The sequence below is a fragment of the Squalius cephalus genome (assembly GCF_949319135.1).
Source record: "Squalius cephalus genome assembly, chromosome: 10".
Taxonomy (NCBI): Eukaryota; Metazoa; Chordata; class Actinopteri; order Cypriniformes; family Leuciscidae; genus Squalius; species Squalius cephalus.
Genome location: NC_137131.1, coordinates 33,041,948 through 33,069,933, shown reverse-complemented (window position 1 = coordinate 33,069,933; position 27,986 = coordinate 33,041,948). Strand labels below are relative to the sequence as shown.

General features: G+C 38.9%; 2 protein-coding genes across 8 annotated transcripts in view; both read right to left on the bottom strand.

Annotated features, from left to right (window-relative positions):
- Positions 1-27,986, bottom strand: part of tns1a (tensin 1a) — a 237,479-nt gene that overhangs the window by 131,823 nt on the left and 77,670 nt on the right. For 4 of the 7 annotated variants that reach the window (XM_079883334.1, XM_079883332.1, XM_079883337.1 and 1 more), the window contains one exon: positions 9,329-9,366. In XM_079883334.1, the coding sequence (XP_079739460.1) occupies positions 9,329-9,366 (38 nt within the window). Of the gene's footprint in view, positions 1-9,328; positions 9,367-10,263; positions 10,415-27,986 lie in introns of those variants that run through there. The other 3 variants (XM_079883335.1, XM_079883336.1, XM_079883333.1) reach the window with 3 other exon arrangements.
- Positions 21,785-24,345, bottom strand: LOC307165584 (uncharacterized protein). The gene is made up of 2 exons (XM_079883344.1): positions 23,864-24,345; positions 21,785-23,392 (listed from the first exon to the last, which is right to left on the bottom strand). The coding sequence occupies exons 1-2, from the start codon at positions 24,185-24,187 to the stop codon at positions 21,869-21,871; spliced, it is 1,848 nt and encodes a 615-aa protein (XP_079739470.1). The 5' UTR covers positions 24,188-24,345; the 3' UTR covers positions 21,785-21,868.

The following is a 27,986-nucleotide window of genomic DNA, read 5'->3' as shown; positions in this document are numbered from 1 at the left end:
ATATTAGCTCAAATGATCTATAGGGAATTTTAATAATTAATCATGAATATGATTAATATTTTGTATGTTACAGTTACATTAATTTATCGCAGCTGAACTAGATTGATATATGAACGATTACCATAACGGGTTATGGTTCGTCATTAATACATCAATTGTTCTTATTTCAGCTCGAAGTTATGGGATAACTTTAATGGAATTAATTTAGTTATCAAACAATCTGTTTGTCCAGCGAACAGATTGTACGTAAGATTAAATTAACTCTCAAGGAAAATTATCCTTCTTACAAACACGAGAAAGAGTATCTTTTCCAGGCCTTGAAAAGACACTCTCGGTGTCTGTAGACTAAAATTAGGTTACTTAAATCGTAGCCTACCAAGATAAAGCATATAGCTAAGATCGAACATTTCAGGGACTAAGTAACATGGGCAACTAAATCAGAGTCAGTCAAGGGCATATGGAATTTAATAATTGGACCAATACATCGAACTAAGGAATATATCAAACTACACAATACACACGGATTATATGTCTATGTACATAAAATACAGTTAAACAATACAAGATAACGAATAACAGTGAGAGAGAATAAAATGATCAGAGTTAGAAAAAGATAGAATGCCAGAAAAGGATTAAGAGAGAGTGGATGAGAGAGAGAGAAGGATGCGGGACGAGATCGGAAGTGAAAGCAAAAATCTGCGATCAGAGATCGCAGTTGGCTATGGCAAAATCACAGACAGTAACCCTTAAGACACAACAAAGAAATCTCATCATAAGTTCAATTCAATAATCGATACTTGCATGGCATATGGTTCTCTTTGTATGAGGTGTGTAGGACCGCAGGGTTCTGCGTGTCTTTAAAAGCAGCGCGAGTCGTCTGAGGGGAGGCGTGCGCGTGCTGTCTTCCGGCGCGCGTGCGAGCGCGGGAGCTTCAAAGATTATCTTTCTTTGTGGTGAAGTTGCAGGGAATGGTTCAGGCTAAGTTCATTCAGCTCGTGAATGAACAGAGGCGAAGAGGAAAACGAAACTAGACTATAGAAAAACATAAAAGAAATAAATAAAAAGAAAAGAGAAGCAGGCCGAAGCCGGTCCGGACTTGGGTTTTGGAGGAGGAAGGAGAGAGCGTAGGCATGAGAGAGAGAGAGGTTTTCTGAGTCGGTCTTTTATGGACAATATGGGTTGACGCCTCTGTTCGCGTGAACAACCAATGAACGTCCAAAGGTCTGAAGCGGGAAAAATGTCTTTGTCTTAGTTCCCAGTTTAATTTGCATGTTTTATGGCAGCGTTATTATGTGATCAGTTATACTCTAACGAGGGTAAAAATAGTATCATACATTTTACCAGATCCTGATGCATACATTTGGTTCCAGTACAAGGAGAGCTTTACGTGGATACCGAATTAGATATGTTTCGAAGGTACACGTCGAGATAGATTATTATTCTGTAAAAATAAGCTTAAAAGTTAAACTAACAACCTAGGAATAAAATGAACCCAACATGTGGTGTACATTGATAAGTGGGCATTGAAGATTGGACTTTAGAAAGATCCACATGGCATATCTATGATTGAAAAAGGGTGCACATCTGAAACATTATTCCTTTACGGTTTACAAGAATACAAAAACCCATCACAGAGAAGAACAATCATGAAAAAGAGAAATTACATTCAGGCTTACATATTTCTTCAATGGTTATACATATAAAATATCTAGGATGAACACCTAATTCTGCTCTTCTGGCTAACATTCCGTTAGGTAATAAAACACAGTTCCACACAGGGGGGAAGGGATTGCCAGAGAATGTTAGTGAACCCTCTCTAACTAAAACACTATTGATTAAAGAATACATTTCAAAACCACACCTCTAGAAAATCATAATTATATGGTCAAACGAATTAATAAAACATGCGTACAGGAAGATCAAACCCAAATCTGAGTTACATACATTAAAACTATATTTCTATAGGAGGATGTTTGTGTGTGTGTGTGTGTGTGTGTGTGTGTAGAAGGTTTCAAGTTTCGTTATCTCTCTGTGGTCCAGAGAGGGGAAAGGGGGGGTTTGGAATGTCTCTGAGGTGACATTAGTGTCGTAAAAGTCAATTGGTTCCAGTCTTTATGGAGCCAAAGCCTGATTTGCACTCACGAGTTCAAAGTGCACCAGCTTTTGTATTCAGGAAGAAATGTTTTTAGCAACACAGAGTATTTGAATTTGTTAATTCAAACCAACGACGAATGATTCGATAGCCAATGTTGTTACAGAGGTCTATGGTCACCCCCTCAAAGAGCATGCACAGAGTCCAAATTAAAACAATTCCCCATCGTCCAAATTAAACAATTCCCCATCGTAAGTACACATTGATGTCCGAGTGATGATCTGAAGGCGCGGGCGCTTCCTATTGTGTGACGTGTGCGCAGACTGGTGCATAGATATATACAATAGATTCCGCCTTGGCTACGGCAGTTCATTGGAACGAGGCGACATCTAGTGTATATATATCTATGCACCAGTCTGCGCACACGTCACACAATAGGAAGCGCCCGCGCCCGCGCCTTTAGATCACTCGGACGTGGCTGTCTACAAAAGTTAAAAACGATATAAATACTGTTCGTTTTCTCACACAAACCACTCGTTTCGTGTCTTAGGCCATCAATGTGTACTTACGATGGGGAATTGTTTAATTTGGACGATGGGGAATTGTTTTAATTTGGACTCTGTGCATGCTCTTTGAGACAGTGACCATAGACCTGCATGATATGACTGTCAGACAAGAACAGTTTGACCTAAAAATATCAAAATTGAAACTACAAATTCACATCAAAGACATAACAATAAAATGCATGAGACTTAAAAAAATACATGAAACTGTTGTCATTGACTTGACAAAATGTATGCAAGTACCAAGACAAGAACAAAGTCATAATACAAACAATATACTTCTACCAACACCTAAAATATTTATCTCTCAATTGTTCTTTTCCAAGGATCTCTGAAATAGATGCATATTCCTGGTGGCACTGCTTATTTGTGCAACTTGAGTCTGGTAAAGAATAAGTGTACCTTTATGGTTTCCAATCCATGGTCAATTTTATCTTGCAGTAGAGAATACATTTTAGGTTGATCTATGTGTTTTTATGTGTTACATTTTCTGTGTCCTCATAAACACTTTATCATTTTCTTCGAGTCATTTCTCTCTACAATGTTAAAAGGACAGATATATATACCTGATGTTCCTTCTGCTTTTAACTAATGCTAATATATATATATATAAATATATTTATATATATATAATATATATATATATATATATAATATATACATATATAAATATATATATGCACTCAGTGCCGCGCAGCCCCCTGCTGGGCCCCGCCAACCAACCTCTGGATGTAAAAGGGCAAGTGTATACGGCCATTCAGAGAGGGGACAGAAAGATTGAGGAGCAGGTGTTCATTGTGAAGGACCTGACCACACCCTTATTGGGGCTCCCAGCTATCAGCAGACTACAGATGATCCCTCAGCTCAATAGCATTGACGACGCAGAAAAACACTTCCGCTCAACTTACCCAGAGGTATTTAAAGGGCTGGGTAACCTTAAGGGGGAGTATAAAATTAAGCTGAGAGACAACGCGGCACCCTATGCCCTCTCGGCCATCCCTCTCCGATGTCAAAGTCAAAGAGGAACTAGACCGGATGGAGAAGATGGGGGTCATAGCCCGTGTTGAAGAACCGATTGAATGGTGTGCGGGTATGGTCCCTATAGTGAAAACGTCAGGGAAAATTTGCATTTGCGTGGACTTAACCCATCTGAACGAGAGCGTCATCAGAGAGAGACACATCTTACCGGCAGTGAATGAGACACTGGCCAAGCTGGAAGGAGCCAGAGTCTTCACAAAGCTCGACGCGACATCAGGCTTCTGGCAGGTACCACTCCACAAAGACTCAATGCTGTTGACCACATTCATCACATCAGAGGGCCGCTACTACTTCAAAAGGTTACCTTTTGGTATATAATCGGCGCCCGAACACTTCCAAAAGAGGATTTCTCAGCTGATTGATGCCGTTGACGGAGTCCTATGTCACGCTGATGATGTCCTGGTTATAGGAAGAGACCGGGCGGAGCACGACGACAGGCTGCACAGGGTGCTACAGAAAGTCAGAAAGGCTGGGCTCACTCTGAATGAGAAATGCCAGTTTGCCCTGACAGAGATCCGTTTCCTGGGTCATGTCATAAATTCTCAGGGCATCAGAGCAGACCCGGATAAAATAAAGGCAATCCTGGAGATGCCAGAGCCAAAGGATGTGGCGGATGTTCGCCGTTTCATGGGCATGGTGAACTTTGTAGGCAAATTTTTGCCACGCCTGCCAGATCTGACAAAGCCCATTCATGACCTGCTGAAGACAGAGAACAGTTGGACATGGGGAGCACCCCAACAGAAAGCGTTCCTGGAGACAAAAAAACAATTGGGATCAGAGACTGTGTTAGCCCAGTATAGCTCAAATCACGAAACTATGGTATCGGCGGATGCTTCTTCATATGGACTTGGAGGTGTCCTGACACAAAAACAGACAGATGGAGAGTGGAGACCTGTCGTCTTCATTTCTAGAAGTCTGAACAAAGCAGAATCAGGATATGCCCAGATAGAAAAGGAGGCTTTGGCTGTGACCTGGGCATGTGAGCACTTGCGAGGATACTTGAGTGGACTGGACTTTACAATAAAAACTGATCACAAGCCACTCATAATACTCCTGAAGTCCAGAGCACTAGATGACCTCCCGTCGAGGATTATCAGATTCAAACTCAGGATGCTCCGATTCAACTTCGACATCATCCATGTCCCAGGTAAAAATCTGATAACAGCTGACACCCTGTCCAGAGCGCCTCTTCCAGCCGCAGCTACAGAGGCGGAGCAAGACCTGGAAAGAGAATGCAAAGCTTACCTGGACAGCGTAGTAGAAAGCCTGCCAGCCACACTGACAAAGCTGGAACAGATTAAGAGTGCACAAACCTCAGATAACACCAGCAAACGTCTCAGCCGATACATTGCAAATGGATGGCAGGGACACATACGAGATGTGCATGAGCAGCTGCTACCCTACTGGCCCAATAGGTCAGTTTTGCATGAAGGAAGAGAACTGCTCATGAAAGGAGAGAGACTTATAATCCCTGAGTGCATGAGACCTGACATCCTGCAGAGACTGCACCAGGGACATCAAAGTATCAACAAATGCCAAAACAAGGGCCAGAGAATCAGTCTGGTAGCCAGACATCACGTTTGCTGTAAAGCAAATGGTCGAGAGATGTGAGATTTGCGCACACGAAGCTCAAACACCAGTCGAGCCTCTGCTCACAACAGAACTCCCAAGCAGACCATGGCAGAGGGTTGCAGCTGATCTCTTCCAATGGCAGAATGGGAACTATTTAGTCATTATAGACTACATCTCTCGCTATATTGAAGTTTGTCCCTACCTGGCATCACATCAGCAAAACAGACAATTGCAAGACTTAAAGCTGTGTTTGCCAGATATGGATGCCCAGAAGTGCTTTACACGGACACCCCTGCAGCAATGGGGAGGCTGAACGGGCCGTCAGAACTGTCTCTTTTAGTGAAAGAGGGAGATTTCCACAAAGATCTGCTGGTGTACAGGGCCACTCCATTGGTGCACGGCAGCTCCCCAGGACAACTACTGATGGGGAGGAGAATCAGAACACCAGTCCCCGTGTCACCGGAGCAGTTACAACCACAGTGGCCCGATCTTGAGAGGTTCAGAGAAAAGGATACAGTGTTGAAACTGAAACAGCAACGAATGTTCAACCGGAGACACCGTACTCAAACCTTACAACCTCTCCAGCCTGGACAGCACATGTGGATCAAACCCACATGCACAAGAGAGACTGTTGTTAGTCCGGCACCTACACCACGCTCATACAAGGTAGAGACCCTGGAGGGAGGATGGCTGCGACGCAACCGTTCACACCTCAGGGAAGTTCTAGTGCCTCCAGGTGACATGACAATGACTAGGTCAGGGAGACTGTCTTAAGCACCCTACACACCGGGACGAATATCGGCGTGCGTTATTTGCCAGCGTTTTTCAACGCGTTTTTTGTGTTCACACCCAAGCGATTTTCGCTGACGATGAGCCGAGTGAACATGCAAATTCATTCCCTGACATTAGATGGCGCTTAATGTAAAACAGAAATACACACATGTCTTTATTATATGATATCTATGGGTACACAAGGTGCAATACCACTCCATAACAGTTCTCTTTTATCAAGATTTTTGTAGTCGCTGTCGCGTTTGTCATATAGTTCTTTATGTTCCGACACCAACGAGACCAGCAGCTCTACATTCATATTGCCTTGCATCTTCCTCGTCTTATTTCTTCCCGGCAGTGTAGACGCTACTTGGCGTATATCTTCTTCGCCGTTACGTATGTGTGCTCGGCAAGACCGTTTTGTGTTTGAGCGCCCCCAAGTTGTGTTTTACTGTAACTTCAGAAGCTCCAGACACGTGAGCAAAAGCGCCCATCTCATTGGTCGGACAGTTTTTGATGCAGCGCGTCAAACCAAAAAAACGAACCCGAGGCGGTTTTTTAAAAATGATGCTTTTACGCGTGGCGTTTTTCGCGTCGGTGTGCACACTCACATTGGCGCCCTTTGTAGTCACGAGGCGTTAAACGTCGGCGAATATCGTGCGCGAAATTCGTTCCGGTGTGAACAGGCCTTAAGGCTCCTGAGAGACTGGGCATTTGAACATGAAACACACGCATACACATCACAGAGGATAAGAAAAAAAAAGGGGTCATAATTTTCTGTTTGAAAAGAATCAAAAGAATGGTCCAAAAAGTTAATAGAAGGATATAATTGCCCTTCACAAACAAGCAACAGGATACAAAAAGATAGGGAAGGCACTAAATGTTCCTAGAGACACTGTTGGAAGCATAGTGTGCAAGTTCAAAGTTGAAAGAACAGTGGTTACACTACCTGGATGGAGCATAAAAAGGAAGCTATCAACGACTGTAACCAGATTTCTTAGAAGGTAGGTTCAGAAAAACCCTTGAGTGACTGCAAAAGACCTGCAACAAGACTTTGTGGCAACAGGCACTGAGGTTTCAGCTTGCACAGTATGGCATGTATGAAACGCAGATAGTTTCCAAGCCAACTCCAAGACGTACACCACTGATGACCCAAAAGCACAGGAAAAGTGCTCAAAATCATATAAATAAGCCACAGAACTTTTGGGATTCTGTTCTGTGGAGCGATGAAGCAAAACTGGAACTTTTCTACCCTATGGATCAGCGGTATGTCTGCAAGAATAGAAGAATGAAGCATATGCTATGTCTTCAGTTAAGTATGTTGGTGGCTCGGTGATGCTCTGGGGCTGCTTTGCATCCTCTGGCTCTGGAAACTTGCAGCATGTGGTAGGCAAGATGGATTCATTTTTGTATATCAGGAAATCCTAGGAGAATACATCATGGACGGTGAGGAAGCTGAAGCTTGGGCGTCATTGGAGAATGGAGTCATTAAAAGTTGCATTTTCAGTTGAATTTAGGGAAACCACTTGAAACATTTATTGTGTTGAGTTATTTCAATTACTTTTGTTTGATTTGTTCATTGCAAACAGATGAAATTATATACATTTTGCCAATAAACCTGATTTGCAATAGGGGTTGAATAATTTTGATTACAACTGCAGTTTGGCCTCAGTTAAAACTGTATTCTGTCTACCTTATTATTTTGAAGTTGTATTTTTGTATTTTTGCAATGCAATAAGCTAACTTTATAAACATGCTAATAAAACTTGTAAAAATGAGATTATAGCAGCAAATAATTTGTATTTTTTGCCATTATGTTGATTATCACAAAAATGTATTTCAACTTGTCTCACCTTTTCTTTAAAATATATATATATATATATATATAAATATATGGCTTTCAGTGAGGCACTTGCAATTAAAGTAAATGCTGGCCGAGTGTTCGGTGCCAGAATGGGAAAAGCTGCAATTTGAGTTTCATAAAGGACAAATTGTGATTGCATGGCACCTCGGAACTTCAAACTCAGAAACGGCGTGCATTGGGGGTAATAATAAGTAATAAGTACATATCAAATGTGGTGCATGGATGGCCAAACGACAAAGCGTCATCCAGCCGTGTGTCGTCTGCAGCTCACTGACGCCAGAGGTGAGCAAAGACTGTTGCGCTTTGCAGGCACCTGGATGGCACTGTTGAGCAGAAGATGTTTTCTTGGGATACTTTAGGCCCCATTATCCCAATAGCACAATCCCTGCCAGCTGTCTGGTATCTGACCACCGTTGTGGACCAAGTTCACCCATTCATGTAAACTGTTTTCCCAGCCAGTGATGGCTATTACCAACAGGATAATGTGCCATGCCACTCTGCCAGACTCGTCAAGGAGTGGTTTGAGGAACCACTGTTAATGCCTTGGCATCCAAATTCACCTGACATGAACTCAATCGAACATTTGTGGTTCAACTTGAAAAAGATGGCTTTCACTACATCACCACAACTCTGCAATGAACGGGAACTAGAGGACCTGCTGTTGACATTATGGTACCAGATACCCCAGGAGACCTATTGCCAACTCGTTGAATCAATGCCTCGCTGCGTGGCTCGTTTTGTGGGCTAAAGGAGGTCCCACACGTTATTAGGTTATTAGGTATGTTACCACACGCAGATGACAGTGTAACTTTAGGGCTTTGCACATCCAGGGTTCCTGGGTCATCTTGTATCATGTTTTCTGCTCATACTTAACATGGGATTTAACAATTAATCCTGGGTACTTATAATCTGATGTTTTTTTACACTTTACATTCTTAAACCCTCAGTTAAATTTCTTATTTGCACATTTGTGGTATCAGCAGCCATGCTCAGATAAATACAGTGTGCGAGTGGTTTAAATAACCAGCTTATTTTGAGCTTTCGTATTGGTAAGTAAAAATTTTGACACGTAAATCCTGATTGGTGTTTTAAAACACATACAGCTTTTATGAATGAATGTGACTGTATGAAGCTATGATATGAGGCACATTCTGTTCAATTTCTTGTTGGTTGTCTGTAGTTAAGCTTCTAGGTGTAAACACTGCATTGTTTCATACGTTTGGCACTGCAAAGTAAGGTGATTTTAACACACATGTACACAGAAGTCAATAAAGGTCAATTAAATAAAACACACCAATAAAATATTGTGTGTCAAAATCTAGCATGATACACAGATATAAAAGAGAATACAAAGATATCCTTTTGTAAAAGTCCTCTTTTAAAAGTAAGAAAAGAAAGAAACATATAAAAAATATGTCCATGATTTACCTTTACCTCACATTTCTTATGGCAGGACAACTTGCACACTGCAGGAAAAGAAAAGAAAAAAAATGCATTAAATGTGATCATAGAATTAAAAGTTCAATATACAATCATTTACTCTTACTGTACCAATTCACACTATAAAAGTGCTTTGTAAAGATAATCTAATCTGTGTTCTACAAGACATGTGCAAATATGCTATGGCTAATTTCACTACCTCTGCCCACTATTTGCCCTGAGTACATATATTCAGTTACTTCTAATAACACTTTATGTGAATGGCATGTCACTATTTGTATTTAATGCAAACAAGATGTTTGTTACTATGTATGTTTGGTGCAAACAGCATTTACCACTATTTATACTGTAACACTATTTACAGTAAAAATAGCATGTCCCTTGCAAAAACATTTCTTTGCGGCTAACTTATGGGTACTTTGCGGCAAATCTGCAGCAACCTAAAAGCAGTGAGTTTCTCTGAGGTGAGGCAATTATACTATATAACACATTATATCAATGACAAAAATATGAAAATAACATGAACTTTATGTCAATAGATATGACTGAAGTTCTGCTAATGTGACAGTTCTTCAGATCTAGATGAATTATGTAAGTGATTTTTTTATTCAAAACAGCAAATTAGTTAAGAAACATCTATCTATCTATCTATCTATCTATCTATCTATCTATCTATCTATCTATCTATCTATCTATCTATCTATCTATCTATCTATCTATCTATCTATCTCACTTGTGAGTCATATTTAATCTGTGTCCCTCTTTTCTCCCATACTTTATATTTACTTATGTAAGTGAGGTTTTCATTTCAGTGACTGTAAATATGCGGCCTGCTGAGAATGTTAGATGTGATTAGATGAATATTCATGCTCATATTCTGTATCAGCTGTATATATAGATTGTTTAGAAACTCATTTATTTACCAGTTGATCCTGAAAGAGAATGAAGCCTGCCCCTGATACTGAAGTCATTGGCAGTCTTAAAAACATGGCTTGTAACAACTCTTGAGAGGTTCCAGCATGAAGGCCCAGGCTTCACCATTCACAAACTCATGGAGGGACTTTAAGAATCATGTGATCTGTATGGCAAGACATCAACAGCATTTAAGTTAAAATTAATAAAGTGAGCAATGAAATGAATAACACATGCTTAATGTTCCGTCACCCCATTATACAGTTTAGTTTCACTCTCTTTTTCAATTCATTTTCAGATCATCTGAAAATGAAAGATGCAGATTTCAACAAAGAAGTGAACCCGTACCTGTAGGGGAGTAGTCATGCTTAATATGTGAATAAAAAACAAGTAAATGAATGAATTTATAGTGTTTAATGGTTGAGGTTATGATAATATTGTTTTTTTTAAATATATATATGTATGTATATATATATATATATATATATATATATATATATATATATATATATATATATATGATAAACAATCAATATTACATTTAATCTATCTATCTATCTATCTATCTATCTATCTATATATATATATATATATATATATATTGATAAAATGTAATATTGATTGTTTATCTTGGTTATTTAATATTATGTATTGAATTAGAGCTAACCACTGCTTTTAATTTTAATTATATTTTATGTTGAAGACAAATATTTTTAGAAGTATTGCACATAGTGTTGTTGTTTTTGAATATGTATTTGTTAAGAGATAATTGTTTTATATATTCAAACCTTCAATGGTATAAAAAATACTTTGAATCTACACCAAAAAGTAGAAGCACTTGTATTACACTCATATTCACCATAGACTTGCCACAACTGTCAGCCGCAAAGTTGCTGCACACTGTTCGCCACAAAGCTCACATGTAAAAAAAATATGAATTTGTGTCAATGTTCACCATAAGTTTGCCACAGGAGTTTGTCAGAACACTATATTTTTGCAAGGGATAGCTTCTCAGTGAACATCCTGACTGAAACCTCAAATCATTATATAAATGCCACCAAGGAAAAAAAAAGGAAAGACTGAGGAGGTCTCTAGAGAAGAAAGATTAACTTTACTGATTGTGAAGTCAAGATTTTAAGAAAGAGAAAGAAGATGGCTAGCATGGTAGGCAGCAAGATGCCATTCAACATCGAGTCAAATAAATATTACTGATGCAGCAAGACAGAAATCACTTTTGTTAGTTAGAATTCATATATATATACAGTACCAGTCAAAAGTTTGGAAACATTACTATTTTTAATGTTTTTGAAAGAAGTCTCTTATGCTCATCAAGCCTGCAGTTAAAAACAAAAAAAAAAAAAAAAAACAGTAATATTATGAAATATTATTACAATTTAAAATAATGGTTCTCTTTTTTAATATACTTTAAAATGTAATTTATTTTTGTGATGCAAAGCTGAATTTTCATCAGCAAGTACTACAGTCTTTGGTGTCTTATGATCCTTCAGAAATCATTCTAATATGCTGATTTATGATCAATGTTGGAAACAGTTGTGCTGCTTAATATTTTTTTTATAACCTGAGATACTTTTTTCAGGATTATTTGATGAATAAAAAGTTAAAAAGAACTGTATTTATTTAGAATAGAAATCTTTTGTAACAATATACACTACCGTTCAAAAGTTTGGGAACAATAACTTTTTTTTTTTAAAGAAATTAGTACTTTAATTCAACAAGGATGCGTTAAATTGATAAAAAGGTGATGGTAACGATTTATATTGTTAGAAATGTTTTTATTTTGAATAAATGCTGTTTTTATGAATAAATGCTGTTAACGTTTTACTCATCAATTATCCATTATTTTAAATTGTAATAATATTTCATAATATTACTGTTTTTTTTTTTGTTTTTTTTTTTTAACTGCAGGCTTGATGAGCATAAGAGACTTCTTTCAAAAACATTAAAAATAGTAATGTTTCCAAACTTTTGACTGGTACTGTATATATATATATATATATATATATATATATATATATATATATATATATATATATATATATATATAAGGATATACAGTATATGTTAAGAAAAAATGCTAAGGAAACTGCAATTATGGAAACACATCAACAGAAATGCACAGAGAAAGAGGCTGGTCTGTGGAATATCCAACGACCACAGTGACCACAGGTCATTGTAAGAAACAGAGCAATAGAGACAGTCAACAAGAATGTGAGGGACTTGCAGGCCCAAAATGCAGATACCCAAGTGCCATGAAGACGCACAAACTGTGGTTTAACCTGGCCCAAGCTATAAGCAAAGAGGGGGTCAAAGCAAAACATGCTACAGATGTAGGGCTGAGCAGCAGCAGTAGTGCGCGTGTCACTCATTAAGTAAAAATAAAATAACATAAATGTGTCAAAAATACATACTGAGTGTATACAAGTCAAATATAGAGTTTAAAGGGGGAGCACATGCACAAGACAGACAAATAAGGAAAAGTGCAAAGAGCACATAACACACAGTACATGGGACACAGAAAAAAAGACTCACAGATGAAGTGAGGAACATATTGTAAGTTGTTCACAACTCTGATTTCAAAACTATGATAATAGAGCCAATGAATAACTCCGCACCCATAGTACCCATACTAAAGCCTGACAATTCAGTGAGACTATGTGGGTACTACAAGTTGACCACAAGCATCTCCAGACTCTTACCACAGTACTGCCAAGACTCTGCCAAGAGCCGAGCTACGACTGAAGCGAAAAGCATTAATGGGAATGGAGGAAATGTTCAAGGACACAAGGTGGACACTGGAGAGCAGAAGGTTCTGCCAAAATTTCTTCACATTTCTAATTATAAGTGCAAATGGAGTGTTGAACAAGAGGATACATTTGAACAGGCAAAATAAATTATTCAGTTAGCAGAAGCCTTAGTCCACTATGACCCCCAAAGAGAACAGTTTCATTCCTCCTGACCGCCAGAGGCGGTGCTAAGCACAGCGCCAGCCAGATAGGTCAAGAGTATAACAAACTCACATCATGACAGTAGCTCGGTGCCCAGCCTCTTTCGCTTTCTCGCTCATGATTACTTTTTATTGCATAATTACTGTTATGTAGGTTGTTGTATGCCACGCGGTGCTATCTGAAGGGCAGTTTTTGATTCATTTTATGTGTGATTACGTGTTTGAGTGTTTGTCATAAATATTTCAGTCCTAACCAAAAAATTGTATCTACCAATTGTTTTTTTCCGGGCTCATGTTTTTCACTGTTTGAGTTCCTACGGTACTAACAGGACGTTGTGGTGTTTCCACCCTTTTACAACACACTCCATGCGGTGTACAACTAACACTATATATTTATTCTTCTACTAAGCATTACTAAATTGATAAAGAGACAGGATGATACAAGTAGAATCACCAGGAGTACAGCAGGTAGGAATTGTTGGATTGATTTCCGTAGAACTACACAAGGGCAAAGAGCCTTTTCTGTAAAGGGCTCCCAATTCTGGAACATGTTGCCAAATGAGTTTAAAGGGATAGTTCGGCCAAAAATGATATTAAACCCATGATTTACTCACCCTCAAGCCGTTCAAGATGCATATGTCAATCATTTTTCAGACGAACACATTTTCAGTTATTTTAGAAAATGTCTTAGATCTTTCAGTGGTTATAATGTCAAGTTATGGGGTCCACCGTCGTAAAAATATACATATTTAAAACTTTATAAATGAAAATAACTGGCTTCCGGCAACGGTCGACGCGTGTTCACGGGAGATGGATGCCGGCGTATGACGTAGGACGTAGCGTAGGAAGCGTCGTGATGTAGAACGAACGCGACAGCGCAGCCAGAGAGCGGAGCAAAACAGATGCAGGCCCGAACCATTTTAAGCCTAATAAAAAACTTAAGTATAGCTAAATCAAATAACTCTTCATGGAAATCCTGAGTGGAGTTTTGTTTTGCTCCGCTCTCTGGCTGCGCTGTCACGTTCGTTCTACGTCACGTCGCTTCCTACGCTACGTCCTACGTCATACGCCGGCATCCATCCATCCATGAACACGCGTCGACCGTTGCCGGAAGCCAGTTATTTTCATTTATAAAGTTTTAAATATGTATATTTTTACGACAAAACAGCACGGATTACCCTCAGAAGGCCTTCGTTTATCCCCCTGGAGCCGGATGGATTACTTTTGTGAAGAATGCATGCACATTTTTGGGACTTGAAGGAGGTGGACCCCATAACTTGACATTATAACCACTGAAAGATCTAAGACATTTTCTAAAATAACTGAAAATGTGTTTGTCTGAAAAATGATTGACATATGCATCTCGAACGGCTTGAGGGTGAGTAAATCATGGGTTTAATATCATTTTTGGCCGAACTATCCCTTTAAAGCAGTACGTTAAAGGAGACATATCATGCTTTTAAATCGTTCCTTTTTACATATAAATCATACATTTGTAGTCTATATAAAGCGGAACTGCAATGCTTGGGTCTGAATTCCTCATTATTATAGCTCCACAGGCCCCTTTTCTACCCCTTTTCTGATGTGCGTCTGAGAGCAACTCGTTTTGGTGCGGTCTCTTTAAATACAATTGAGACACTTCATACCCCGCCCCCTCTCCAGGATGCAGAGGTTCAACTCCACCCCGTTCGGCCATTTCAGTAGTTTGATAGCCGAGATACGATTATCTAGCGGCACAGAAACTTTTTATTCACACGTTATTAACAAAATGTCAACAACGGAAGACTTGTCCAGCCAGCCTTACATGTTCGAGCCAGAGTCGGAGCCGGAGCGAGATGAAAATGAAGACGACGAACCTGCAGAACAACGTCTTCATATGGATGTATCGCAATGGTGTGTTACTGTATTTACACATGAAACTTTGGTCTTCCGACCTTTTACCACCGTGTCGATTTATTTTGATTAATATGTGCGAGGGAGAGAGAGCAAGACAGCGTCTAGTTTGGAGACGGTGTCTTGTTTACACTTTCGCCTGGCTCCGAAGAGAGAGAGAGTGCGTGCGCGCGACCGGGTCTCTCTCTCTCTGCTTGTTCTTTCAGTTAAACATGCACCCTGTCACAATCTACATTAGACGGTGTAATGAAGCGTGTGGGTTACTACATCCAACAACCGAACATTTTAACTTACCCTCTCGTAACTTCTGCATCTTTTAGCTTGGACTACAAAATTGCAGCGAGAAATAAAAATGGCGGATTGCTCGAAGTGTTGGGCTGGAAGTCAATGTCCTTATTTGGCAGTTCCGCTGCAAATACTGTGACGTAATAGTTCACAAAACGTCATAGATAACAGAAAAATCTGAACAAGTTGAAAAATAAGGCCAAAACAGAATATAAAGATATCAACGAAGCACCTGAAGAGAATAATTTCAACTTTTCTGTACTTCTAAACACTCCAAATATACAACAAAATGCATTTAAGGGCTAAAAAAGTGGATTAAGCATGATATGTCCCCTTTGAATAAAGTCCCCTTTGAATTTTACATTGAAGGTAAAGCAGTGGTGTAAATTAAATAAAAGTGGGGCAGGAGCCCGAGAGAAGTAGCAGCATTGGTGGTATTTCCTGATGAAGCACTAAGAGGTTATGTAACGCTGCCCAAGTGCACAATGTGGATGAACTGACATATTATTGAAGAAGGCATATGAGTCATTAGCTTTTATAACTCAAACAAAGAATACCATATACCAGCTGCCTCTTGACTTTAATTGACTTGGCCCTCAAATATGGACCCTTCTGTGCCTCAGTTCCTACAAACTACTCTATTGGCTATGGGTCATGTGACTTGTGAGCTTGGGACACTATCAGCAACCCTCCTAACAGCCCAGCAGTATGGCTTGCACAGGCACAGTTACCTGAAGATTGTAAAAAGACCCTGAGAGAACTACAAATTGTAATGGGACATCTTTTTGGGCCCAATGTCTCTGAGGTATTAGAGAAAAGAATTAAACTGTCAGAAGCCATGCAACAGCTAACTCAGACACCACGGGCACCTTCTTTTAGGATGCCACCAGCTCCAGCTCCAGCTCAACTGCGCTACCTGATTTCGGAGCAGCAATTACGTCACCACATGGCTTCCCAACTTCAGACACCACCACGACATAAAATGGCCCAGGGTCATCAGCCATTTCACAGTCAACCTCAGGGTGGGCCATGTAAATGCCCCCTCGCAGGAACTAAAGGCAGAGAACATACACCCTCATGATCTTGGGCCGGTAGTTCGTCACTTCTCTGTTCAACATCTAAATTACTGTAGGAGTTCAGTGTCCGACCCCTGGGTTGTGGCAAATTTGAGCAGGGGATACAACCTGCAGTTTCGACGTCGGTGGATTTAACCAGTTCAATGGCCCTTTCTCTAGAAATTCGTTCACTATTGGAGAAAGGAGCCATTACAAAAGTTCCTCCACATACTTCCTTGTTCCAAAAAAAGATGGCGAGTTACAGCCGATCCTGGATCTATGATTTTTAACTATTTTTAAATGTGTCACATGTCTGTCCTGTCTCGTGTAGCACATGTGGTGTTTTGTGTTCCTGTCTCTGTCTTGATCCCAACCCTCCTTGTTATCTCATTATTGGTTTCATTTGCCCCACCTGTTGTTCCCTCATCACCTGCCTGATTTGTCCCTTTTATAAGTTCCTTTGTGTTTGCAGTCTGTGTCGGATCGTTGTCTTGTATACGTCTCCTGTTTTCCCGTGACCCTCCGGTATGTTTGTTTTTGAAGTTGTTGTTTTGTTTTATATTAAGTTTTTCCCCCTTGTGGGTTTTTGTTTTACTTTATGTTTCTTTTATTAAATAAATCACTATTCTTTTGCAATTGAGTCCTCACCTAGATTTCTTTAGTTATCCTGTAACAAAATGATACAATTCATAAAAACAAATATTCTCTAAGTCATCTGTATGAAACCAACGAGAGGTACAGTTTCTCATGCTCTGCTCATTATCTCTAATGTGACCCCACCCACGCGTGCACAAGTGATTATAATGCTAATCGTCCACATGAAGGAATGCAAACCTGTAAACGCCCCCCCATCACCTCAAAACAAAGAATCAAACTTCATCATTTCCCTTACGAAAAAGAAGTTTATTCAAGTGTGCTATTAGTATACTTATTTTAAACTAAAAATAAGAAAGTATACTTTCAGTCTACTTTTTATATACTTCTCAGAAATATACTTTATGTACTTCTCAGAAATATACTTCAAATTCCACTTAAGTATACTTGACTTATACTGACAGAAAAGTCTAAGTATATTTGGCCTATACTTGTTGATCGAGATATACTTAAAAGTATAATTAAGTATTCTTGGCTTGTGCTTGTGTTTACTATTTTGATTGAGTAGCTTATTAAATACTTTTTTAAAAGCATAATATTACACACCGTCTTATAAACTAGCCTAACATGTTCAGCTTTATATAGTAACAAACTTTCGGGTGGAAGAGCTTATAGAGCAAATAAAATAAGGATGGAAAATAAGTTTATTTAATTGTTCTGTTAGTATACTTTTCAACTAAAAAGAAGAACGCATACTTTCAGTCTACATTTTATCTACTTCTCAAAAATATACTTGATTACACTTACTTTAAGTGTAGACTTATACTGAGAGAAAAGTCCAAATTTGGCCTATTGTACTCAATCTTTTGATCGAGATATACTTAAAAGTTTAATTATTCAAAGTATACTTGGCTTGTAGTTGTGTTAACTCTTTTGATCGAGTAGCCTATTAAATATACTTTTTTTTACATTGTTATGAAACTTTGTTTGAAAATATTGATTAAAATATTTATATAAAAAAGATATGTTTCTAATTCTGCGTATCTGGATTTTAGTCCACTGGTGTACATAGGAATTTACTTTAATTCAACTTTTCCCCACCATTGCCTGAATTTTCCAGCTACCCATGTTTTCACTGGTATACGTTAGGGGGCGCTATGACACATCTTCTAGTACAGAATCTCCGGATCAAAATACAGGAGAAGAAGAAGCTGAAACAAGCGATAGAAGATTGCTCACTCAAATGTAAAATAATGTGATCATCAAACATTAAACAGCTTGTAAATCAAAACTGCTTAATGTTTCCAAATGAAATGAAGCGTAAACCATGAAGAGAAAACGACTGTGAAGCTGTGGGGGTGTCGGACTCGATCTACTCCATCTGTGTTTTGATCATCGTTCTGAATCTGATCAAGGCGTGTAGTCTTTGACAAAAATGTGATTTTCTCAACTATTTTGTTTAAAATGTTGCCTTTCTTTATGAAACTTACCGACATTCAATTGTTGATAAAAAGGATGCAAGCTAATAAAATGTTTTTAAAATTAAAGTAGAGTTAAAGGTATTTTTCAAGTATAAAAAATAACATTTGAACATAGTAGTAAGAGCGCGGGATCGTGACGTCAGCGCATCACAGTAACGCAAGGCATTGTGGGATTTTAGGACACGGAGGTTAGAACTTGAAGCGTAGAGTAGCAGTAATATTTGTATTTGCGGTAGTATATTGGTATATTTTAGAAGTAGGCTAGTTCAGTTTAGAAAAACGACAGAATGGTGAACGCATGTTGCATTGTAAACTGTCATAATCGTTCTCACGATCGGCGTGGAAAACGTACAACAAAGGGAGTACGATTTTTCAGCTTTCCCGCTTGGAAGAAAAACAATGGAAATCAAGTCGCAGAGCTGACAAAGAGGCGTCGTATGGCATGGGTAGCGGCTGTAAGACGGACAAACATCACCTTCAGCAACATTTCCCGACACATGTTCGTGTGTTCACGGCATTTTCACACAGGTAAGTTATCATTACAACACCAACTGTTATGTGGTTACCGCTAGCTGCCCATAAAAACTTATTTTTGTAGCTAACGTTATGCAGCCAGCACTCGGTTGTGCAAAGTTAGCTAGTTAAACTAGTTGCAACCCAACAGCCGTACAAGGTAGGGCTGTAACCATAGACAGTATATGAAGGCTGTAAATATAACTAGTTTAGCTTAGTTGAGTTTAATTTTATAGTTATGCAGCCAGCTAACTTAACGTTAGTTGTGCAAATTTAGTTAACAACGTTAGTTAAAACTAGTAACAACACAACAACCGTAACATTAACTTCAATTACGAAAGAGTAACTAGATAACTTTGCAAAACTAAGTTAGCTGGCTGCATAGCTATAAAATTAAGCTATAAAGGAAGGAATCTCTATAACGTATGTAACTGTTACATTATGTATCTGTAACCGTTCATCCGATCAACTTTACACTTGAGTGTGGAGTTATGTGGATGAGCAGGTATTCAGACAACTGCAAGCACAGACTAAGAAATTCTGTTTTGTTTTTTCAGGCAAACCAGCCTATGAAATGCTGGAGTGTCATCCCGACTGGGTACCGTCATTACACCTTGGCCACACAGAAGTCAAAACAACACACACGCAGCGTTTTAACCGGAGGACGAAGAGACAGCAAGCTGCACAGAGGTCACAGGAGGATGAAGCTGCACAGAGGTCACAGGAGGATGAAGCTGCACAGAGGTCACAGGAGGATGAAGCTGCACAGAGGTCACAGGAGGATGAAGCTGCACAGAGGTCACAGGAGGATGAAGCTGCACAGAGGTCACAGGAGGATGAAGCTGCACAGAGGTCACAGGAGGATGAAGCTGCACAGAGGTCACAGGAGGATGAAGCTGCACAGAGGTCACAGGAGGATGACAACAGAGAACAGCAGGAATGCAGTTTTTGTAGCCACAGGCGTGCTGAAATTAACCGCTTGCTGAAGGAGAACAGGATACTGAAGAAAGAGCTCTCCCAAAAGAAGATGGATGAGCATTTCTTTAAAGATGATGATGTGAAGGTAAAGTACTACACTGGGCTTCCATGTTTTGCTGTTTTGATGGGCGTGCTGCAGCAGCTTCTTCTTTGCCTGCCACAGACTGTCCGAAAACTTTCGCCTTTTCAGATGCTCGTCTTAACTCTGATGCGCCTGAGGCTGAATCTGCCAATCCAGCACATTGCACACATCTTCTGCATAGACCGAAAGACTGTTTCCACCACGTTCAGAGACACCATAGCTACAATGTTTACACACCTTAGCCCTTTGGTGCACTGGCCTGAGCGACATTGCTTGCAAGGTAGTATGCCACATCAGTTTGTTGAGGCTTTTGGCAGTCGTGTTTCAGTTATTGTGGACTGCTTTGAAATTAACATTGAGAGAGCATCAAATCTGAAAGCTAGAGCACAGACATTTTCTCATTACAAACACAGGCACACCCTCAAGTATCTTATTGGCATTACACCACAGGGAGCTATCTCTTTCATTTCCAAAGGATGGGGAGGTCGTGTCAGTGACAAGCATGTGACTGAGAACAGTGGCCTTCTAAATAAATTATTACCCGGAGACTTGGTGTTGGCGGATCGGGGATTTGACATCAGGGACAGCGTCGGATTTATGTGTGCAGAAGTGAAAGTCCCTGCATTCACAAGAGGACGCTGCCAGTTGGATGCAAAAGATGTTGAGGAGACAAGGCAGATAGCTCACCTCAGGGTCCATGTGGAGAGGGTGATTGGATGTGTACACAACAAGTACACCATACTAAATGAGACAATACCTGTGAGCATGGTGCTCCCATGTGAAGACGAGGACATTATTTTCCTTGACAAGATTGTGACTGTGTGCTGTGCCTTGACTAATATGTGCCCTAGTGTTGTCATGAAACCATAAAACATGCCATAAACCTTATGAACTGCATATGTTAATAAAGTTAACCATGTGTTATTAAAGTTAATAGTTATTTAGCCTACCCCACATAACTTCACCTTCAAACGGCTTCATGTTTAACTGCTTCTTTTTTCTCTATTTTATTTTTTCTTATTCTTTACAGTGTCTTGTTTTTTTTTTTATTGTATTGCCTCCTTGAAATGTATTTTAACTGTTTTAATTCAAGGTGTCCTTGAGTGCTAAGAAAGGCGCCCACAAATAAAATGTATTATAATTATTATTATTATTATAAATGATGGAATAAATGATGGAAAACTATGTCAATTCTAAATCTTTTTATTTGTGTCACATAACATGAACTTAGTGCAATGCTGAAGTAAATATGGTAAGTAAACAAGTACTTATAACATGACCTGCACGGTAACAATGTAGTGCAAATATAACAGGTAAAATAAATAACAGGCACTTATAACATGACCTGCACAGTAACAATGTAGTGCAAATATAACAGGTAAAATAAATAACAACTTGAGCTTAGTGCAATGCTGAAGTAAATATGGTAAGTAAACAAGTACTTATAACATGACCTGCACGGTAACAATGTAGTGCAAATATAACAGGTAAAATAAATAACAGGCACTTATAACAGGACCTGCACAGTAACAATGTAGTGCAAATATAACAGGTAAAATAAATAACAACTTGAGCTTAGTGCAATGCTGAAGTAAATATGGTAAGTAAATAAGTAATTATAACAGGACCTGCACAGTAACAATGTAGTGCAAATATAACAGTATATAACAAATATAACTTCAAGAAATGAAAACATGTCATAATAAAAAAGGCACTATGTACAAACTATTCACAATCTATTGAACAACGAAGTGTTTGTTCAGTATTCAATCAGTTCTGTGTGCATGAGGCACAGAGCCACGGCTCACTAGCTGAAGGGGCCTGACTGAGTCCGACACAGCTGAGGTGGAACCACTTTATTGCACAGTTTTCATTGTCGCAAGCCACCATGTCGTCCTGGTCTTCAGGGCCTCTGCAAACGCACCAGAGTTGGTTTGTATTCTGCAGTGTCTGTGTTCTTGCCCTTTTTGTGTGAGCTTGCTGTAACACGGTTGAAGGATGCAGAGTTGTGGAGGCTGCTCGGGTGTAGTGGCAAGCCACAAGCTCAGGTAGAGAAACCTTGAGGAAAAACTCCTGTGCCTTTGCCAGAAGTGTTGTCCAGAACTCCACATCTGGTAAGATCCGAACCACAGCACAGTCTCGCTGCGTCCACACAACAAAGTCACAAAACCCTGACTCGGTGACGAAAATCTGAGTTTGCACCTGACTGTAGTACTTGTGCGTCGTCTTCAAGTTTAACTTCCCATCAGTTAGCTGAAGACAAAAGTCGCTGTCATCAGTACAGGCCTGCAGGATGGAGTTGTTTTGGTGCTTATATGTGCATTTGATTTCCAGACAGCCTTTCCCACAACATGTGCAGTGAATGAGCCCATCAGGTGATGCCCCAACCTCCGGAAATGATGGATTTATGATAAACCCACATTGCTCCACTTTCTGGTTATCATGCTGGGAAGCTGTCAGTGTGACATAGGTCTGCCTTGCTTCTTCCTCGTGGTCTATCCCCCATCTGATGGCAGCTGTGGATGCTGTTTTTCTGGGGCAGCACACCCTCCTCACAGTTGACAAAGCTGGTCTGGCAACACTGGTGGACACAACGGCATGGATGTTGGAAGCTGTTATTCTTCCTGCTCTTGATGTGTACCAGGCAGGGGATCGATGCTGCTGTCTTGTCAGAGCTTCCACCGCAACCACCTGTGCCTCTGTTACCGCTGCCATGTGTGTGAGGCCCTCACAATGCTGCTGCAGGACAGACAGTTCAGATCCATCCTTCCCCGGGTCACGAAGGTGCTGTAGGGACTTTGGGACTACACATGGCTTAACAGGGTCTGCATAATTTTGGTAGTAGCCCTCCATTCCAGAAAGGCAAACAGCCTTACTTTTAGTATGTAAAATTTCAAGTAGAGGTGACAAGTCTGAAAGTGTTGTTGTGTGTCCACACGGACTTGTGCAGCCAATACGAGTCCGTATCCCTGGCATTGTGCTCTCTCCACTGATACACTTGTCGAGTGCCCTCTTCTTAGCTGCGCCAGAGGAGAAGTCAATCTTGTAGCCCACCTCTGCTTGGACCTTGTCGACACTACTTGGCATCATCCAGTAGGCTGGAACATCAGTGACTGTCTTGGTACCCCGTATCCGCACTGCTACTTCAATCTTAAACAGGAGGGCCCCGACATGTGTGCAAGACTCCGCTATGCCAGCCATGCATGTGCAGTGTGCACACTCCACTTGCCCACTGGTATTGAGGATCACCCATGGCTTGAGTGGAGGTTCATTGAGGCGTTGAGAGTGCAAAACCTAAGACATAAATAACACTGATAAGCATAAAATGAATTATATGTATGTATATATATATATATATATATATATATATATATATATATTAAAATAGCCTTCACTTAACATTTACACACCAGTAAAAAAATTAAGTCAAACACAGTTGTAAATTCATAGTAAAATGTCCAGTGTATTTTTTGTAGACATGTATTTTTGATCTCTTTACTAGTTCTTTATTTGTGTTTATATAATAAACCTGATTCTGATTTAGCCTAGTACAGAAACTAGTCTAGAACAGTGCAAAAACAACAACAACGACAACAACAACAGCGTTTCGCCTGGAAATTACATTTAATAAAAGTAAACAACTTAACCAAAATGTTTGTTAAGTAAAAAAAGAAAATATATACGATACAAAATTTAACTTGCAGTGTTGTTGTTACGTTTAGTATGGTGACAGAGAGGTGTGTCTGGTGCGTGGTGATTACCTACCTTTGTGCGAACGACGATTTTCTGGTCGTTGAGTTTGTAAATCTCCAGGTCCTGAACCCAACCATTAGTAAACTGGTGATGGGCCTCAAGAGATTTATAATTTCGGAACTGCTCAAATGTGTATGCGCTCACACCACAAACGAGGTAAGAAAACACGTCAGGAAATGTTGTCTGAGGTAGCTTGTTCAGATCAGTCGACCACTCTTTGTGTTCGTACGGATCGAGCCCGTTAATTGCCTTTATTTTCTCTAAGTATCGCTCTTTTGCTTCCTTGTTCAGTTTCTCTCGGTAGATAACCTTGAGCTTGATCTTCGCACGGTCCATGTGTGTTTGTTTACGTTTTTTCTTCTACTCTAGACAACCTCTTTTGGAAAACTAAGAATTACCGCCACCAACTGCCTCTTGGAGTTACAACAGCCGTGTCCTAAAAGATGGCCGCCGCTACTCAGAATGCACTGCGCTATGACGTAGTTGCCCATTCTCTATAGGCCTACTGCAACTGCAAAAATTGTATATAAATAGTAAACTATAAGTATAATGTTAAGTTTATTTAAAGAAAACTTGTAGTATAAAACTACTAAACTAGTAGTTTACTGAGGGTACACTAAAAGCAAAAATAATATATAAATGGTAAACTATAAGTATGATGTTAAGTTCACTTAAAGAAAACTTGTAGTATAAAACTACTAAATTAGTAGTTTACTGAGAGTACATTAAAAGAAAACTACTAGTTTAGTAGTTTTATACTAAAAGTTTTCTTTAAGTGAACTTAACATCATACTAATAGTTTACCATTTATATTATTTTTGCTCTTTTAGTGTACTCTCAGTAAACTACTAGTTTTAGTAGTTTTATACCGCAAGTATACTAGAAAGTTTTCTTTTAGTGTACTCTCAGTAAACTTGTAGTATAAAACTACTAAACTAGTAGTTTACTGAGAGTATACTTCAAAGTTGCTACAAGTATTACAATAGTGAACTACTAGTACAGTATACCCATAAGTTCACTTGCAGTACAAATGTAATAATTACAAACGTAATTATGAACTAGTTGTGCACTTAAAGTTTACTACTGTTACACTTATAGTACACTTAAACATATACTTTTATATACTTCAAGTGGGCCAATTTAGTCCCAAGCGGTATTAAAATAGTACACTTACAAGTTTACTACTAGTACATATTGACATTAGTATACTTACTACATAAAGTATACTTAAAAATATACTTGAACATTACTCAAGTATACTTCATAAAATGAACTTGAAGTATACTTTTTTTCGTAAGGGTCCTCTGATTTTCATCGAGTTTGGAAGACATGCTGTGAGTTTACTTTGGAATTACCTCAGAAGAAGAACAACATGATTTGAAGATAAGAATGATTTTTAAGGTAAGAAATGCATTCTCACTTATATTAGTTAGCATGTTATTGTTGCATAAACTTCACTTTGTTCTAGTTGAACTGGTGCCAGACTGAAATGTATGAAATTGACGGAAACATGTTGAAATATGAACTATAGACAGGTAAGCAACTTTTAAATGCTAAATAAATATACATGTACAATACAAGGATGTTTTTATGCTCTATAATATAAAACACAGCATGATATAAAAGTAGGCTAGTATGAGTGTTTACACTAACATGATGAATATTATAATGTTTAGCCCTCTGATGGTCTTCGTTTAGCAGTCACACTGGGGGCCTTCCCGGTCATAAATGACCGGACACCTAAAAATGAAACTTCCTCCATCCCAGTAAAAACCAATGCAATTTATTTTTGTTCTATAATATTTATTCTTTTTAATTTAGAATTTTGAGACAATTTGATTGAACTTATTAATATTTATGCAATATTTATAGTCCATTTTTTGCCATTGAAAATAATGTTTTTTTTTGTTTGTTTTTTTTATTTAAAAAAAAAAAATTTCTATGCAGTATTTTCGGGTAAAATAGAGACTAGGCTTTCAGAAAAAAAATTAAATAAAAAAAAATTCATCAATTTATTAATCATAAAATTAAATAAAACATGATATTGCATGGGTTTACCACTAGATGCCTGTATAGCTCTAAATGGAGATGTTTGTGAATTCTAGTTGTTTTTGGACCAAATTACTTACTTTTAAGATGTGGATTGAATGTATTTTTTTAGAAATTCTCAAATAATACTTTTTGCCAAGGTTTATAACATTTTATTAATTATTATTTTAATAATTTTAATAATTATTATATTAATTATATATACATATATTAATTATAATTATTAATTATGTTATGTTTTTCACTCTTGATGTTTTAGAGCTTCACCCCTTCATTGCTGAGCATTTTTTTTCTGCATCGTGGCTGATTTGTAGAGAATTTTTGTGTTTTTGTCAATTTCCCATTCATTTCCTATGGGGGTAATTTTGACCGAAGACCAAAATCATAAATAATTTTTTTACGACCACTTAGCATGCTTGGATCATGAACTCATTTTTTTTTGTGTGTTCACATACCTAATGCCAGAAAAGTCACCAAGTTTCGTAACATTCTGATGAAGCTGTGATTTTTAAAAATTCAAAACAGATTTTTGTAATCTGAATTTATTGGTGTGTATGTGTATAAACGTGTGTTTGTATGTGTGTGTGTGTGGGTGGGTGTGAATTTTTTGCACTCTTGATGTTGTAGAGTGTCACCCCTTTACTGCGGTGTACTTTTTTTTAGAATCGTGTCCGATTTGTAGATTGTACAGACAAAAATTCTGAGAATTTTTGTGTTTTTGTAAATTTCCCATTCATTTCCTATGGGTCGGTCATTTTTGACCGAAGACCACGAGTGTGACTCTTTTTGTTTACGACCACTTAGCATGCTCGGATCATGACCTCAATTTTTTTTTGTATTCACATACCTAATGCCAGAAAAGTCACCAAGTTTCATAACCTTCCGATGAAGCTGTGATTTTTAAAATTTCAAAACAGAAAATTATTCGGTCAGAAATGACCGAGGACCATCAGAGGGTTAGACCAATGTTTACTATGATTGTGGAATGCACCTGTTGGGTGCTTTCATCGATTACCCTTAAGGTAACCGTAGCTTTCAGCCAGAAGCAGATATCATCAGGTGGTACCCAACCTTCCTTGAGTGTTTTGTCCCTTAACCACAACACTCTCCAGTTGGTGGGACGGCAGTGGTGGCCAAATCACTGCCCATCTGCTCCTGGCTTCCAGCTGTCTTCTCTCTTTCTCCATATCCAGCATGAAGCTCGTTCAGCCTCCTCTCCCATCCTACGGGTAGCATTATTTTTGCTTCTCTCGTCCATGTCTAAAGGTGACAACAGCCGCCATGCTGATTTGGCAGGAAAGCCTCTGCACCCTACTTCCACAGGGAACAGCCATGTCTGCCATCCCTTGTCTTTGCACTCTTGGATTAAAGGCTGATATTTTAAGGCCTTCCTCCCATGAGCCTCCTCACAGCCCTCCTCCCATGGAAAGGTCAGCTCGATTAGAATGATTTTACGGTCTTTGGCTGACCACGGGACGATGTCTGGTTGAAGAGCTGTATGGACCACTTCCGGAAACTGCAGCCTCCTTCCGAAATCGACTCTCATTTCCCAAGAACATGTGACTTGCAGCAGATTGGATTTTGATGATGCCCTGGCTGAGAAGGTTTTCAACCTCATAATGTTTATTTTAGGTTTCGGACATTTAAATTCACATAAGTACTAACAAAACAATACGTTTAGAGTTTGTAAAATACACACTGATGTCTATGGAAGCGGCAATAATAATCCTTTCCATTATAATTAGACAGCACATTTTATTTATATCGGATACACATTGTGTAAGTAAAGTTTACTCTATTCTTCTCCCAGTTCACCAGCCACTTACTTTCATGTATTTCAGGAGAAGTGGGTGAATTCACATGTTGTTAATCCAACAGAACTGATTCTCAGAACTGTGGCACAAACTAACATGGCGGCGCCCATCGCGCAAATAGCTCAACTAACGCAATCATTATAAAGGTGTTTAAACAACAAAACACATCCACTTGCACATATTTGACAATCGGAATATCAGATATTTCATACTATAGCTAACAATTTTGTGAATATTTTAAAGAAAAAATTAAGAAAAAAATAAAAGCAGAT

Bases quoted from the DNA above. Each gene is read 5' to 3' on its own strand.
- LOC307165584 (XM_079883344.1), bottom strand. From the start codon at position 24,187: ATGGACCGTGCGAAGATCAAGCTCAAGGTTATCTACCGAGAGAAACTG. The intron at 23,393-23,863 runs GTAGGTAATCAC...TTTATGTCTTAG, and splicing joins AAATCGTCGTTCGCACAAAG to GTTTTGCACTCTCAACGCCT.